This window comes from Oryctolagus cuniculus, chromosome 15 (assembly GCF_964237555.1).
Source record: "Oryctolagus cuniculus chromosome 15, mOryCun1.1, whole genome shotgun sequence".
Classification (NCBI taxonomy): Eukaryota; Metazoa; Chordata; class Mammalia; order Lagomorpha; family Leporidae; genus Oryctolagus; species Oryctolagus cuniculus.
In genome coordinates this window covers 37047218-37062635 of record NC_091446.1, presented here as the reverse complement: position 1 = coordinate 37062635, position 15418 = coordinate 37047218, and the positions used below count along the sequence as shown (strand labels likewise).

Genomic DNA, 15418 nt, shown 5'->3' with positions numbered 1-15418 from the left:
TGAAACATGAAAATGGGGGTGGTCTTCAAAAAGCTCAGAGAAAATCCTCATTACGTTGTAATTCCATTTTTCACAAACTTTTGGGAAGGTAGCCTTATATATTCATTTGAGAATTTTTCTTTCAAACTAACCAAAGTTTAAAAAAAAAAAGTCATCCACAAGGAAAGCCATTAGGAGTGTCATTGTTTCTCCAAAGTAGTTGGAGGTGTTTACTCAGCAGTGTAATAAAAGAACCCGGGTGTGGACAAACTGAAGAGTTACACAGGCACACAGGTGGGCAAGAAACCACCTTCCCCAAGCTTCAGAGGCACCGAGTTAAGTTCCTCCCAGCAACTCTGAGACCCCACCAGCTCCTTACAGTTCCTTCTCTGCTCTTGAAAACCACTGAATGGCCGGCGCCGTGGCTCAATTGGCTAATCCTCTGCCTTGCGGCGCTGGCACACCAGGTTCTAGTCCCAGTTGGGGCGCTGGATTCTCCCGGTTGCCCCTCTTCCAGGCCAGCTCTCTGCTGTGGCCCAGGAGTGCAGTAGAGGATGGCCCAAGTGCTTGGGCCCTGCACTCCATGGGAGACCAGGAGAAGCATCTGGCTCCTGCCATCGGATCAGTGCGGTGCGCCAGCCGCAGCGCGCCAGCCGCGGCAGCCATTGGAGGGTGAACCAACGGCAAAGGAAGACCTTTCTCTCTGTCTCTCTCTCTCTGTCCACTCTGCCTGTCAAAAAAAAAAAAAGAAAAGAAAAGAAAAGAAAAGAAAAGAAAAGAAAAGAAAACCACTAACATCAGCTTTACGAGTTAAGAAGTCTCTGACCGGAAATTCTCTCTAGGAGTTCTCGCGGTTCCATGAAGAGATCACACCTATGCTGAACGGGCTTCAGAATAACAGAGTAGAATGGAAAACCCTGGCTGATGAATACGATGCCAAGATGAAGGTAATCGAAGAGGAGGAGAAAAAGCAGGAGGAAGGAAACTCTGTCCAAAAAGGTAGGATGGCATGTGTTTGCATCAAGAGAAAATGCAAGCAGGAGGCCGGCCTCCCTGGTACGGCCTGGTAATCCTGGGGAGCTGATGAGTGGTTTTCCCTCCTCTCACGCACATTATGTGTAATTTCGGACCAGCTGACTCCTAAGGTACCCCGGCAGAACACTGTTTTTTAGGAGTAATAGGAAAACCACAGACTCTTGGGGATCAGGGTGAGCAGTTTTGATTCCAACTCTGTATTTGGGCAACTTGCTTCACCTCACTGAGCCTACTATTCTAAGGAGGCTCTGCAGGTGACCTGGAGGACACTCCAAGACTCTTGTCCCCCAAATGTCCACATGGTGCAACTTTTCCTGGCATGAAATTCTACACCTAAAGCCACTCTATCAATTTTAACACAAATGCTTAAGCTCAAATATTAGTTTATCAAACAATCCAAATGTCATCTTAAAAGTGAATGCTGATTTTGTCTTAGCAAAAGTTTAGCTCTCAAAGTTAAGAAATTCTGTTTAACAAAAGTCTTCAGGTCAAAGAACACAGCTTTTAGATGGTTCTGTTGTTTAGTGGTACTTTATTTTTAAAAAATATCTACTTGATAGACAGTTATGGGAGTTGGGAGGAGGAAGGGAGAAAGAGATGTTCCATTTGCTGGTTCACTCCCTAAATGGCCACAATGGCTAGGGCTGGGCAAGCTGAAGACAGGAACCCACTCAGGTCTCCCATGTGGGTGGCAGCGCCCAATACTTGAGCCATCTTATGCAGCTTTTCCAGGCGCCATTTAGCAGGCAGCTGGATAGGAAGTTCAGCAGCACTCATATGGGTGCTGGCACTGCAGGCAGAGGCTCATGTCCCTCAGTGGTGCTTTCAACAACTCCTAAAGGGAGAAAACACTCTTAACAAAGGCAAGGCTGTCCTTCAGCAAGGTAATAACAGGAGTTTGACTCCTGATATCCATTTACTTACATACTTTCTGGGTGTCTACTCTGTCCAAGGCCCAATGTTAGGCATACCCTGGAGAAAGATAGATCCTTAACCAGTGGAAGAACTAGATATTGACATAATCAATGCCCGGTCGATGAGCTAACCAGAGCCTGGGGCATGGGGAGGGCTCTCCGGAGTCTCAAGAGAACAAGATTTGGCTCACAACAGAAGGGAGGAGTGCAAAGGGAAAGGAAGAAACGGAATATGCACAAAGGCCTTGAGCTTGGAATATGCTTGCTGCGACTGAAGAATTCAAACACTGGTGTAGCAGAAACTGAGAGCAAGAAGGGCAAAGGTTCAGCTTTATAAAGCTGGTAATGCAGGCAGCTGCCTGCCAGTGCACTGCCCTGACGTCCTCGCTAAGAATTTCATAATGTTCCATGGTCAGCAGAGGACTTAGAGAGGAAAGCAGCAGGATGTGACCCACACTTCAAAAAGGAAGGAAAGAGGTTTCTACTGAGCAAGTGAGAAGTGAAGATATTTCTTAGTGCTATTCAATTTTATTTTTTTTAAAGATTTATTTATTTGAAAGGCAGAGGCAGAGAGAGGGTCTGTCTGCTCTCTACTGGTTCACTCCCCACATGGCCACAACAGCTGGAGCTGTGCTGATCCGAAGCCAGGAGCTTCTTCCGGGTCTCCCACATGGGTGCAGGGACCAAGCACCCGGGCCATCTTCTGCTTTCCCAGGCCATAGCAGAGCTTGATTGGAAGCGGAGCAGCTGGGACTCAGACTAGTGCCCATATGGGATGCCAGTACTGCAGGCGGCAGCTTTACCCACTACACCAGCCCCTCAATTTTATCTTTAAAATGAAGAAACTCTCGGGTCTTTTAAGTAGTCCTAATAGTAAAAGAAAATATTCAGTATATTGGGTATGGATGATATGTACTTGATTTGCATAAAAACTGACTTCTGATTTTTTGTAAGAACTCTTTGTGGACTAAGAACATTCCTTTGTATCCCCCTGCATCATCTCAGTGAGAAACAGTGTAATTGGCTATTTTTTTAAAAAGATTTATTTATTTGAAAAGTGGAATTAGAAGCAGAGAGCGAGCGAGCTATCTTCTCTTGCATCCGCTGGTTCACTCCTCAGATGGCCACAATGGCTGGAGCTGCGTAGACCTGAAGCCAGGAGCTTCTTCCAGGTCTTCCACGGGGGTGCAGGGGCCCAAGGACTTGGGCCATCTTCCACTGCTTTCTCAGGCCATAGCAGAGAGCTAGATCAGAAGTGGAGCAGCTGGGACTCAAACTGGAGCCCATATGGGATTCTGGTACTGCAGGCAACAGCTTTACCCGCTATGCCACAGTGCCAGCCCCTTGGCTAACTATTAGATTATTATTTTTTTTTAATAGATCAATTCAAGGGTAGGTGTTTAGCCTAATGGTTAACATACCCACATCCCATATCAGAGTGGGTACAATTCCTGGCTCTGGTCCCTGATTCCTGTTAATGTACAACCTGGGAGGCAGTGGTGATGGAGAATTGGGTTCCTGCTACCTGCATGGGAGAACTGGATTGCGTTCCTGGCTCCCAGCTTCAGCTCCAGCCTAGGACAAGGTTGTTGCAGTCTTTGGAGAATGAACCAATGAATAGCAATGCTCTTGCTCTGTGTCTCTGTCTGTCAAGTCAATTTATTTTAAAAAATAAATGGATCAAGGGCTGGTGTTTGTGTGCAGCAGGTTAAGGCACTGTGATGCCAGCAATCCATATTGGAGACCTGGTTTAAGTCCCAGCTGCTCTTCCAAACCAGTTCCCTGCTAAACGCACTGGACCATCCTCTGCTGCCTTCCGAGGCACATGAACAGAGAGCTGGACTGGAAGTGGAGTAGCCAGGACTTGAACCAAAGCTGACACGGGATGTAGTCCTCTCAAGAGGCACCTTGATCCACTATGCTATGAGACCCACCCCGAATTCAAATTTTTGAGTGGTCAAACCCTTAGTAGCTGGGATAAGTTAAAGTTATTAATTAGGCTATAAGGTTGATCCTAATTACCATGAGAATGTTGAAACAAACGCTAATACACTGACTCCTAAAACTACTGCTTTTCTCATTTTTCCTAGTTGCTGAAGTCTCAGGAGGTGGCAGTGAAGACAAAAAGTCCAAAACGTGTCTGATGTTGTAATGTAATCCAATGGGTCTAAATTTCAAATATTTTAATTTTGAAGAAAAAATATTCAGAAGAACTTCAGTGAGTTTCATTCAGCAAATCATCTAACAACAGAGAGGAACTTTAGAAAAACTACCCTGTGACTATCAAGAATATATGTACTGCTAGCCTGAACGTGAGTAAAACAATGTTTAACAAAAGAACAAAGTAAAAATAGATGTATTTTTGGTGCCAATTTATTTCAAGTTTCTTTAAAAAGTATAATCCTAAAACTAGTCACTGATGTTAAAAGTTAATTCATTCCATTTGTTTGCTAAGACTGCTTTAACAAAGTAACAAACTGGTTGGCTTAAACAACAAACTTCTTTGCTTATAATTCCAGAGACTAGAAGTTCAAGATCAAGGTGTTGGCAGGGTTGATTTCCTATAAGGGCTTTCAACTTGGTCTCTGGATAGCCATCTTCTCCTCATGACATCATATGATGTTCCCTCTGAATGTGTGTCCTAATTCTGTTGGATTATGGCCCACCTGTATCAGCTCAGCTGAAATTAACTGCCCTGTCTCCAAATATAGTCACATTCTGAAGTAGTGGGGATTAGGACTTCAACATATGAATTTCAGAGGTGGGGAACAATTTGGCCCATGTAAGTCTTAATTCTGATTCACACTTCACTTTCTGAACTAAAAATTGCACACTGACACATCTTAAGATTAAATATAGTATAGTATGTGTAATATATGTACATAAGATGAATATTGGTTTTCTTTTACTGATTCACCCTTAATAATGGAATCACCATATCAACTTAAAAAAAATTTATTTATTTGAAAGTCAAAGTTAGAGAAAGAGAGGGGTCTTCCATCTGCTGGTTCATTCCCCAGTTGGCCACAAAAGCCAGAAGCCTCCTCTGGGTTTCCCATGCAAGTGCAGGGGCCCCATCACTTGGGCCATCTTCTGCTTTCCCAGGCCAGAGCAGAAAACTGCATCGGAAGAGGTGCAGTTGGGACATGAACTGGCGCCCACACGCGGCGCTGGCCCTGATTCTATCAACTTTAGCAATTTAAAAAAACTAAATTGTGTTCTTATCCTATGTCTCCCCTTTTCAAATTCTAGAATCAATGACTTTCATATGTATAATGAAGAATATTTTTGAATTTGCAGAATTATACCTCTGACAGAATTATTGCTTTATAAAACATACTTAGCTATAGGATTATCCAAGAAATATGACATGGTTTGACCATTAAGAACTTCATTATCAAAAGCAATTTGGGAAGATTCCAGTTAAGATTACTTTTTAAAAATGATTAATAGAGGCTAATCCTCTGCCTGCAGCGCTGGCACCCTGGGTTCTAGTCCCGGTTCTTCCTCTTCCAGTCCAATTCTCTACTGTGGCCCAAGTGCTTGGGCCCTGCACCCGCATGGGAGACCAGGAGGAAGCACCTGGCTTCAGCATGGTGCGACAGCCGTAGTGGCCATTTGGGGGGTGAACCACCGGAAGGAAGACCTTTCTCTCTCTCACTAACTCTGCCTGTCCAAAAAAAAAAAAAGATTAGTATATAAAATGACTGTGCTAGTTTTATTAAATTGTTGAGAGAAACTAAGAATAATCCATTTCTTCCACTATATAGTGTACATCTTTCCAGGTATCAAAGAAATCTCTTCCTTTACTTATCTATAATCATAGATAAGGGGGCATTGTGGCATAGCAGATTAAGCTGCTGCTGTAACGCCAGCATCCCATATCAGAGTACTGGTTCAAGTCCTGATTGCTCCACTTCTCTCCAGCTCCCTGCTAATGTACTTGGGAAGGAATCAAAAGATGGCCCTAGAACTTGGGCCCTTGGCAGCCATTTGGGGAGTGAACAAGTAAACTGAAGATCTTTCTCTGTCTCTCCCTGATGTTCTGCCCTTCAAATTAATTAATCTTTTTTATATACGTATATTAAAAAATCATGGATGAAATTTTAAAATAGGACATAATAGTTATGCCATATTTTGTCATATTTTTGTCAAAAGATATGTACATTATAAGGAACTGAGTTGAACATTATAAACTTCAAAAAGTCTTGTTACATACAAAATAATGTTCAATTTTAAGCAGCCCAGAAATAAATGACCATTTGTTATATTATTTAACAAGTTAAATACAATGTAAAGTTCACGTGTAGGGATTTTTGTCTATTTTGTTCACAGTGCTATCTTGGTACCTAGGGTAGTGTCTGGCACTCAGTAAATGTGAATGAATAATATTCTGAATAAATGTAAAAACAAACTGAGGTGAGGAATGGCTAAATCATATATACACTCAAGTAAGTTGCTTACTAAAGTCATTACCACGCTACTACCATCAGTTTTACAGCTGAATATTTCAAGCACTTTTACCCTGGAAATCAAGATTGCTTTTTATTCTTCATAAGTAGTGAGATAATCCCCTCATTTCTTGAGGAAATTTGTTTTTTCAAACAAAGCTTGACATTAATATGCACCCTGATTTCCTGACAGAAGCTTAGCAATGGTTCTGGAATCTCCTTGACAGCAGTGCCCCACTGCCTCACACACAGAGAAACCTGTGGAATTCATAAATAACTGTACAATGAAAGAAAAACCTCTGATACCAACCATTTCAAATTAGACACGAGGCTGCTCAGTGTTGCCATTTAATGCCAATCATTTCCATGTTTTAAGTGCCACTTAAAATAGTGTATCATTCATCAAAGAAGCTAAAGGTGACACAATTGTGGATAAGCAACTGAAAAGAGTCTTCAAAAAGTTTACATGGATTTCAAAATGGTTTGTACCAAAGTAAACTTACCTTTCCTTTCATTTTCCCATGAGTTTTTTGAAGTTGCTTCACATAAGGGACAGGGGAAAACACAGAACTAATGCATCTCTAAAGCATCACATTGTGAGAGTAGCTGAATTTTTATTTCCAAAGACAAACCACTCCAGTTGCAACGTGCAGTCAGAATTTTTATGATGTTTCAAAGTGAACGTCCACATTAAGGAATGTAAGCTTCTCTCTCCCATCTCACAGAAACAAATCCTGAAAATACTCATCAAATTCTTCTTCCCTATTAAAAGAAAAAGTATATTGATTAAAATCAATAATTAAAGTAAAAAAATTACTAGATGACACATTACATGAGATTAATGAAAATACTTTAACATATTGACTGGCTCCTTTATATATGAATCTTGTTTCATGATTCAGCCAATAAATAATCAGAGTGATGCCATGACAACAGTAAAGGCTTTCAGGTTACATGGTGTGAAGTCCTAGCTATCAGTTTTTAGCTGTGTGAACAAGCTACTTAACTTGTTTGAACTGTTTCCTTATCTGTAAGGAAGATAATTCACTTACTACATCTAGACACAACTACTTTTCTTTTTCTAGGATCGGGGAATCAAGCTTGATAATAACAAGTAGCTTAGCAGTCAATCTCTTTACAAAATGGTCTTTTAGGTCAGACTCCAAATTTGTTTTAAATGTTTGAGAATTCACAAAACTATCACAACCATGTACAAATGTGAAGGAAAAAAATTACAGAATAAAGTTGATTAAGGAATTATCTGCAATTTTGTATTGTCCTTATGTTATTTTTTTATTTTCTCTAGCATGGAAGCAAAATGCAATAGGATTTGTAAAACTGTATTCATAACTTATATACAGGAAATCGGTTGAGTCTCTATGGACTTAAGTACTGACATTTCACATCAGTGTCAAAGAATTGAATATACAGAATTTTCTATTATGAAAGTCTTTCATAGGATTTACCCATGTACCTATATTGCCCAAAGACTTGATCAGAAGACCTATTGTTATTTTCAGCTAAAGGTCTTCAAGGGGAAATGATCAAAAACGGTTGAGAGTTTGGACAGCAATATATTATTTACAGTAATCTATAATATTAAATCAATCAATAATAACCCACCTTTGGGAATTCTTTATTTGGCTAAAGAAAATAAGGTTATGGTTATAGGAAAAAGGAAAAAGTAATCCTAGAAACTTCTAACATCTGAATTCTATTAGTGAGATCATATAATTAGCAAAATATTTTATAATCAGTTTCAACTAATGAATCAATTGATTCAACAGGTCTCTTTTTATTATGAGCCAATATGTCTAGGAATTGGCAAAGTGAGACTAACATTTACTGAGCACTTAAAATATATTAAGTATTGTACTTGGTGCTTTACCTTCTGTATTTCATTTAACCTCCACAATAAACTATATGGTAGGAATATTACCTTCTTTTGCTAGGTAAAATTCAAATGGTAAACATCCAAATATTTATCATTAGAGCAGCCCATTCCCAGAGTATCACCTCCATCACACTGCAGAGAATAGTAAGTACACTGTATAAGTCTTCAGGGTTTCCTTTGTATGGTTCATGATCATCACAATACTATGAATGAAATAGCTTTCTCTGGGCTGGAAAACAGCCTTTGGTGAAGGAATCCAAGCAAGGACCAGAGGGTCATCTGTTAAGGTGAGCTGATGAAACATTTACTTACCAGGAGGAAGCTGAACACATGGGCTGCTGATGGCCATAAACAATGGCTAGAAATAAACTTCCATCTTACCAGGCTAGGTAGTCTTTGGCATTAAATACACTCATCCTGTTAAATTTTTTCACTAGCTGTCATCAGGAATGACTGTGGCCATAGCTTCATCTATCAATACTAGCACTTACTGGGATTTTTCATCTGTCTCTGGTAGTGGACCCTTCCACAGTTCAGACTCTGAAGCACTGTCTTCCTCATCAGAGTTTCCTGTTCATTTCAAAGAGATTTTTTTTTGAATGCGAGTGTTATATTTAAAACACATTTTAAATTACAATTAAATTAACTGTGGTTTAACTGCAACTTTTACAGTTCTCTGGAAATTGAATTCCCTCCCCCAGATATAATAATCAGAAAGATACCCAAGAATCTCAGCAGAAAGGCCAATAATTTAAGTTACAGTGATTTAAGTAACAACCCCAATACTACCTCTTACAAGGGAATTCTCTTGTATAAAGTTACCTTTTTAAGTCTCCTCTTTAAGATTTTTGTAGAAAGTATATGAAATGATGTGTAAGATGAGCTAAATTATGAAAACATTTGTCATTTTTAAAAATGAATGTTGATGGCCGGCACCACTGCTCACTAGGCTAATCCTCCGCCTGCAGCACCGGCACCCCGGGTTCTAGTCCCAGTTGGGGGGCCAGATTCTGTCCCGGTTCCTCCTCTTCCAGTCCAGCTCTGTGGCCTGGTCCTTGGGCCCTGCACCTGCATGGGAGACCTGGAGGAAGCACCTGGCTCCTGGCTTCGGATTGGCACAGCGCGCTGGCCATAGTGGCCACTTTGGGGGGTGAACCAACAGAAAAAGGAAGACCTTTCTCTAACTCTGCCTGTCAAAAAAAAAAAAAAAAAAATGCTGATTACATTAATCAAAAGAAGGCTGATCCTTAGAGAATGTATTATTATTATTATTTTTTGACAGGCAGAGTGGACAGTGAGAGAGAGACAGAGAGAAAGGTCTTCCTTCTGCCGTTGGTTCACCCTCCAATGGCCGCCGCAGCCGGCACGCTGCGGCTGGCGCACCGCGCTGATCCGATGGCAGGAGCCAGGTGCTTCTCCTGGTCTCCCATGGGGTGCAGGGCCCAAGCACTTGGGCCATCCTCCACTGCACTCCCTGGCCACAGCAGAGAGCTGGCCTGGAAGAGGGGCAACTGGGACAGAATCCGGTGCCCTGACCGGGACTGGAACCTGGTGTGCCGGCGCCGCAAGGCGGAGGATTAGCCTAGTGAGCCGCAGTGCCGGCAAAAGATGTTTTAAATACTCTTTGAGCAATGTTGCTTTTCAATTTATCAGAATAAATAAGCAATACACACAGATATACACTATATATAACAGCAACAGAAGAAAACAACCTAAATCCCCACTGGTTAGGATCAAGGAATGGTTAAAAAAATACTATATAGCTGTTCAAAGTATGCATAGTATAATTCAATTTATGTAGAAAAAATTGTTATATACATATAATTTTTTTTTAATATTTTTGACAGGCAGAGTGGATAATGAGAGAGACAAAGAAAAAGGTCTTCCTTTTGCGATTGGTTCACCCTCCAATGGCTGCCACGGCTGGCACGCTGAGGCCAGTGTACTGCGCTGATCTGAAGGCAGGAGCCAGGTACTTCTCCTGGTCTCCCATGGGGTGCAGGGCCCAAGCACTTGGGCCATCCTCCACTGCCTTCCCGGGCCACAGCAGAGAGCTGGCCTGGAAGAGGGGCAACCGGGACAGAATCTGGCGCCCCGACCGGGACTAGAACCTGGTGTGCTGGTGCCGCTAGGTGGAGGATTAGCCTATTGAGCCGCGGCGCCGGCCTATACATATAAATTTTTATGTGTATTATATTTGATATCTGTGGGCCGAGATACTTTTACTTTCTATTCTACACATTTCCAAATTCAATTTTAAACAATGAGCATGTATTACCTCTAAAATCTGTGTAAAAAAAAAAAAAAAACCTTTCATTTAAAAATGTAACAAAATAGATGTTTCAAATGAACCACCTGAGTCAACTAACAGATTAATATCCAGAATCTATAAACAGCCCAAGGAAACAAAATACACAATCTAGTTAATGGACAAAGGACTTGAACAGGCATTTTTCAAAAGAGGAAATTCAAATGGCCAACAGACACATGAAAAAATGCTCAGGATCACTAGCCATCAGGGAAATGCAAATCAAAACCACCATGAGGTTTCACCTTACCCTCGTAAGAATGGCTCTCATACAGAAATCAACAAACAACAAATGCTGGCAAGGATGTGGGGGGGAAAGGTACCCTAATATGCCACTGTGGGAATGTAAACTAGTATAGCCATTGCAGAAGACAGTATAGAGATTCCGCAAAAATCTGAAAATAGATCTACCATATGACTCAGCCATTACACTCCTAGTAATTTACCAAAACAAAATGAAAATTGGCATATGAAAGTTATCTGTTATAAATATGTTTATTGCAGCTCAATTCACAATAACTAAATTTTGGAATCAACCTAGATGTCCAGCAAATGTTGACTGGATAAAGAAATTATGGGATATATACACTATGGAATACTACTCAGCTATAAAAAAGAATGAAATCTTGTCTTCTGTAACAAAGGGATGTAAATGGAAAGCTTTATATTTATTGAAATAAGCCATTCTCAAAAAGGCAAAACCATGTCTTTTCTGATCTGTAGAAACTACCAGAGTACCAAAAATGTCATGTATAGGAGTGAAACTGACATTTTGAGATTTGATTATGTATAACCCTTGTCTTTACTGTTGAGGAACAGTGTTTTTTTTCTTCTATTTGTTGAATTACTTAGTGGAGGGTTAAGTTTATAAAATAAACTGAAAATATGTCACTGTAAAAATTAGGATGGAGGAGGGAGGGTATGAGTGTGGGAGAAAGGGTAGGGTGGGAAGTATCACTGTACTCCTAAACATATATGAAATACATAAAATTTGTTCAGCTTATGTAAATTTAAAAATACAGTGCTATTTAAGAAGTCCTAAAGTTATCAGGCAATAAAATTATATTCTATAAAGTAATTAAATTAGCAAGCAATTTTCTAATAACAACCATTAATATAAAAAAGAACTGACATAAATTTGGCCTGTCAGTACAGAGTGTCCCTTAGTTAAGTACAACGCAAAAATAAAACAGCATTGATTTGTCACAGTGGTTCTAGACTTTCACCTGTTGCTCTTTGATCTGTGAAACAACGTGTGTGTGTGTGTGTCTGCACTTTGATCCTAACAATCTATTCTGGCCCCGATTCTAACAATGACCAAAAAAATAGAGGGGTTGGGTGGGATATTATGTTTCTAATGATTTAAATACAAATGCTGATAAATTATGAAGTCTTCCCAAAAAGATTCCTGCTAATGACAGCCAGTGTCCCAAACTGTAATTCTGAGAATAAGTCGTCTTTTTTTTTTTTTTATAAACACTCACTAGCGTGACATAAAGGAAGCACAGAAAAACGAATTAGGCCTAATAAAGGTATCACTACGGTGTTACCCTGTCAATGACGTCAGAGAACAAAACCTACAAGGCCTTTAAAGCTGGCAACTGATTTCAAAAGGCCTTACCACCACCTGTTCCCTTGTTTTCTCCCGGGAGTGCTTCCTGCAAGCCAGCTTCCCTATGCCAGTTTTCTGACCAGACAACCCAATTTGCCTAAAAATCAAATCAGTTGAGAATAACAACATAAAATAAACCTCTTTGAAAGATGGACCCACTGAAAAAACAGTCAATTATCTCCAGAGAATTAGGTCCACAAAACTGTACTAAATGACTGTTTTTACCCCCATATAAATGGAGTTTTCCCTCTACTGATTTGGTTTTAATAATCCACATGTTAACTGGGTTAAGACAGGGGCTGGGGCTTTAGCTGTGGCATAGCGAGTAAAGCCACCATCTACAGAGCCAGCATCCCATATGAGAGCCAGTTTGATTCCTAGCTGCTCCACTTCTGATTCAGCTCCCTGCTAATGGGCCTGGCAAAGCAGTAGAGGGTGACCGAAGTGCTTGGGCCCCTATACCCACGTGGAAGACCAGAAAGAAACTCCTGCCTTCTAGCTTCAGTCTGGCCCAGCTATGGCCACTGTAGTGTGAATCAGCAGACAGAAGATAGATCGATCGATCTCTGTCTCTCTCCCTCTCCCTCTAACTCTTCCTTTCAAATAAATAAATCTTTTTAAAAAATTGGGTTAAGACAGTAATTGAATATTACCCAAAAAGAAAAGAAATAGAATATGCGTCTGAAATTGCCAAAGTCATCTAAGAGAAATCACTGAGCACCTGAGCAGATACACAGGTTGGCACCAGAGCAGCACAAATGTCTCCTGCTTGCTACATGAGACACCCAAGTTGTAAATACCTGGAATCTACAAAACCCTTATGAAATAAAGAAATACTTGACACTTACTGTTTACAGGATCTTTTTTCTCTGAAGATGAATGTCCTGGAAAGGAAATAGCATTGTTTTATGAGCATTAAGAAACATTTTGGCGTGCAGTGCAACAGTTGAAACCAGAACCAGTCTTACCAATAGACTAGGTTGCAACAGGTCAGCTGCAATATAAGCAACAAATCCTAATGTCTATGGACACAGTCAACATCTGAAAAGTTCATGAATACTCATTTTTCACAATATTTTTCAAAGATCATATACAGGTGACAATTAGCTGATAATAATACATACCATTACATCATACAGCAAAAAGTATCAGTTTATGATGGTTCTCCAGTGTGGAAAGCAGAAAAAGAAAAGCTCTGATGATCTGTTAGTGTAAAGACCTAAGGGAACTATTTCTGAACACAGATAAAGTGAAGGTGGACTGAGAGTAACATTTCCTCTGGCATTCCTAGACAAGTCTCAGAGGCCAAAGGGTATGGCTCCTTGAAGGCCAAAGAGGGTTTAAGAACTACAGGGAGAGATACAAGAAATGTATTCTTTCCTATCATCCTATAATATGGGAACAGGACATCTGTTTCCAAATACCCAAAGGTCTAAGAGATCAAGCTTACTCTGGAGGCATAAGGACATAATCAGAACCAAAGGAAGGAGGCTGTAGGGTTGAGGAACCTGTTAGCAATTACAACGATCTGAGAATAGAAAGGACTATTTTGGATGGTAGTGAGTTCCTTTTCCCTGGGATGTTAAAGCAACAGTAGAACCACCACAGGATACAGCACAGTACCTCTCTCAACCACACCGTGCAACGAATCTTTCTGGGAACTTGTTAGTGGCTCTGGGGAGTCTGAGACTGCGTTTCTGACAAGTTCCGAGGTGATAACATTCCTGGCCACAGAACCACACTTTGAAAGCAACACTGTGGAATATCCATTCAATCCTGATTCCAGGACTGATCTGATGTTCTTTTTGACTCTGGGAAACTATTCACCCATTCACTTAGTCACCTATTATTTAATGACTGCCTGCTATGTGAAGCCAACTGTGTTAGAAATGGAGACAGTGAACTATAAAGTCACAGTCTTTTGCCCCACAGAAATTAAAAAAAATTATTCTAAGATTGTTATATATTTCTTTTCTTTTTAAAGATTTAATTATTTGAAAGGCAGAGTTTCAGAGAGGCAGAGGCAGAGAGAGAAAGGTCTTCCATCTGCTGGTTCACTCCCCAAATGGCCCTAATGGCTGGAGCTGGGCTGATCCGAAGTCAGGAGCCAGGAGCTTCCTCCAGGTCTCCCATGTGGATGCAGGGGCCCAAGGACTTGGGCCGTCTTCCACTGCTTTCCCAGGCCATAGCAGACAGCTGGATTGGAAGTGGAGCACTGGGACTCAAACCAGTGCCGGCGGCAGCTTTACGTGCTATGCCACAGTGCTGGCTCCAACAGTAGTATGTATTTATAAAGGGGAAGGGCAGGGTGCTACTGCAATGTGTTAACAGCTACTTAATTTTGTTTGGAGGGGTGAGGTAAAGGGTGCCAGAAGAACTAAACTAAGCTGAAACTTGAAGGATGAGGTGGCCTTTAGGAAAGGGGAGATGATGTAAGAGGTAAGATCTGAAACTTGCTGCCAGAAAAGTCTACCTAAATTCTGCCCATACCTGCCAAAGCAGACTGGACCTTCATGTCAAGCTATTGGTCTTTCTTACTTTCTAGCTATCCATTCATTCACTGACTTATTAACATTTTCTATGATGGTAACTTGAAGCTATGGGAGTAGATGGAATCACAGAGGGAGGTAAAAGAAACATTTGGTAAGAATCCTGAGGAGCTCCAATACCTAAGGGTAAGACTAAGGAGCCAATGCTGTCAAAAGAAGCTGAGGGTTGAGGCTGGCGTTGTGGCATAGTGAGTAAAGCCACCGCCTGTGACACCGCATCCCATATGGGTGCCAGTTTGGGTCATGACTGCTCCACTTCTGGTCCAGCTCCCTGCTAATGGCCTGGGAAAGCAGCAGTGAACAGCAATAGTGCTTGGGGCCCTGTTCCCACATGGAAGATCCAGAAGAAGCTCCTGGCTCCAGGTTTCGGATTGGCCTGGCTCCAGCTGTTGCAGACATTTGGGGCATGAACCAGCGGATGGAAGACCTCTCTTCTCTGTCTCTCTCCCTCCTATATTAACAAATAAATCTTAAAAAAAAAAAAAAAAAAAAAAAGCTGAGGAGAAGCCAAGAAAGACAACTAAGACAGGAATAAACTCAAGAGTGTAAGTTGCTTTGAGAAGGAATTTCGGCATTCCAAATGCAGCATTTATTAATTATTATTTCAATTTCAGCTAAATTAAAGTGGTCTGACAAGAAAAAAAATCAGATTAGGGCCAGTGTTGTGGTGTACATA

At 40.9% G+C, this 15418-nt stretch overlaps 2 protein-coding genes across 24 annotated transcripts in view; one reads left to right on the top strand and one right to left on the bottom strand.

Annotated features, from left to right (window-relative positions):
• PDE6C (phosphodiesterase 6C) overlaps positions 1-4340 on the top strand; it is a 56205-nt gene extending 51865 nt beyond the window's left edge. For all 3 annotated transcript variants that reach the window (XM_051823943.2, XM_070057590.1, XM_070057589.1), the window contains 2 exons: positions 822-978; positions 4019-4340. In XM_051823943.2, coding sequence (XP_051679903.1) covers positions 822-978; positions 4019-4080 — 219 coding nt within the window. In that variant the 3' untranslated portion in view covers positions 4081-4340. The remainder of the gene's footprint in view (positions 1-821; positions 979-4018) is intronic.
• A 2371-nt stretch (positions 4341-6711) lies between these two features.
• LOC100347176 (protein FRA10AC1) overlaps positions 6712-15418 on the bottom strand; it is a 107743-nt gene continuing 99036 nt past the window's right edge. For 20 of the 21 annotated variants that reach the window (XR_011382361.1, XR_011382359.1, XR_011382362.1 and 17 more), the window contains 3 exons: positions 13042-13077; positions 8765-8843; positions 6712-7141 (listed from right to left, as the gene is read on the bottom strand). Coding sequence is in view for 15 of the 21 variants with exons in the window: in XM_070057598.1 (XP_069913699.1) it covers positions 7099-7141; positions 8765-8843; positions 13042-13077 (158 nt within the window). In the remaining 6 variants the exon portion in view is untranslated. Of the gene's footprint in view, positions 7142-8760; positions 8844-13041; positions 13078-15418 lie in introns of those variants that run through there. The other variant, XM_070057604.1, reaches the window with a different exon arrangement.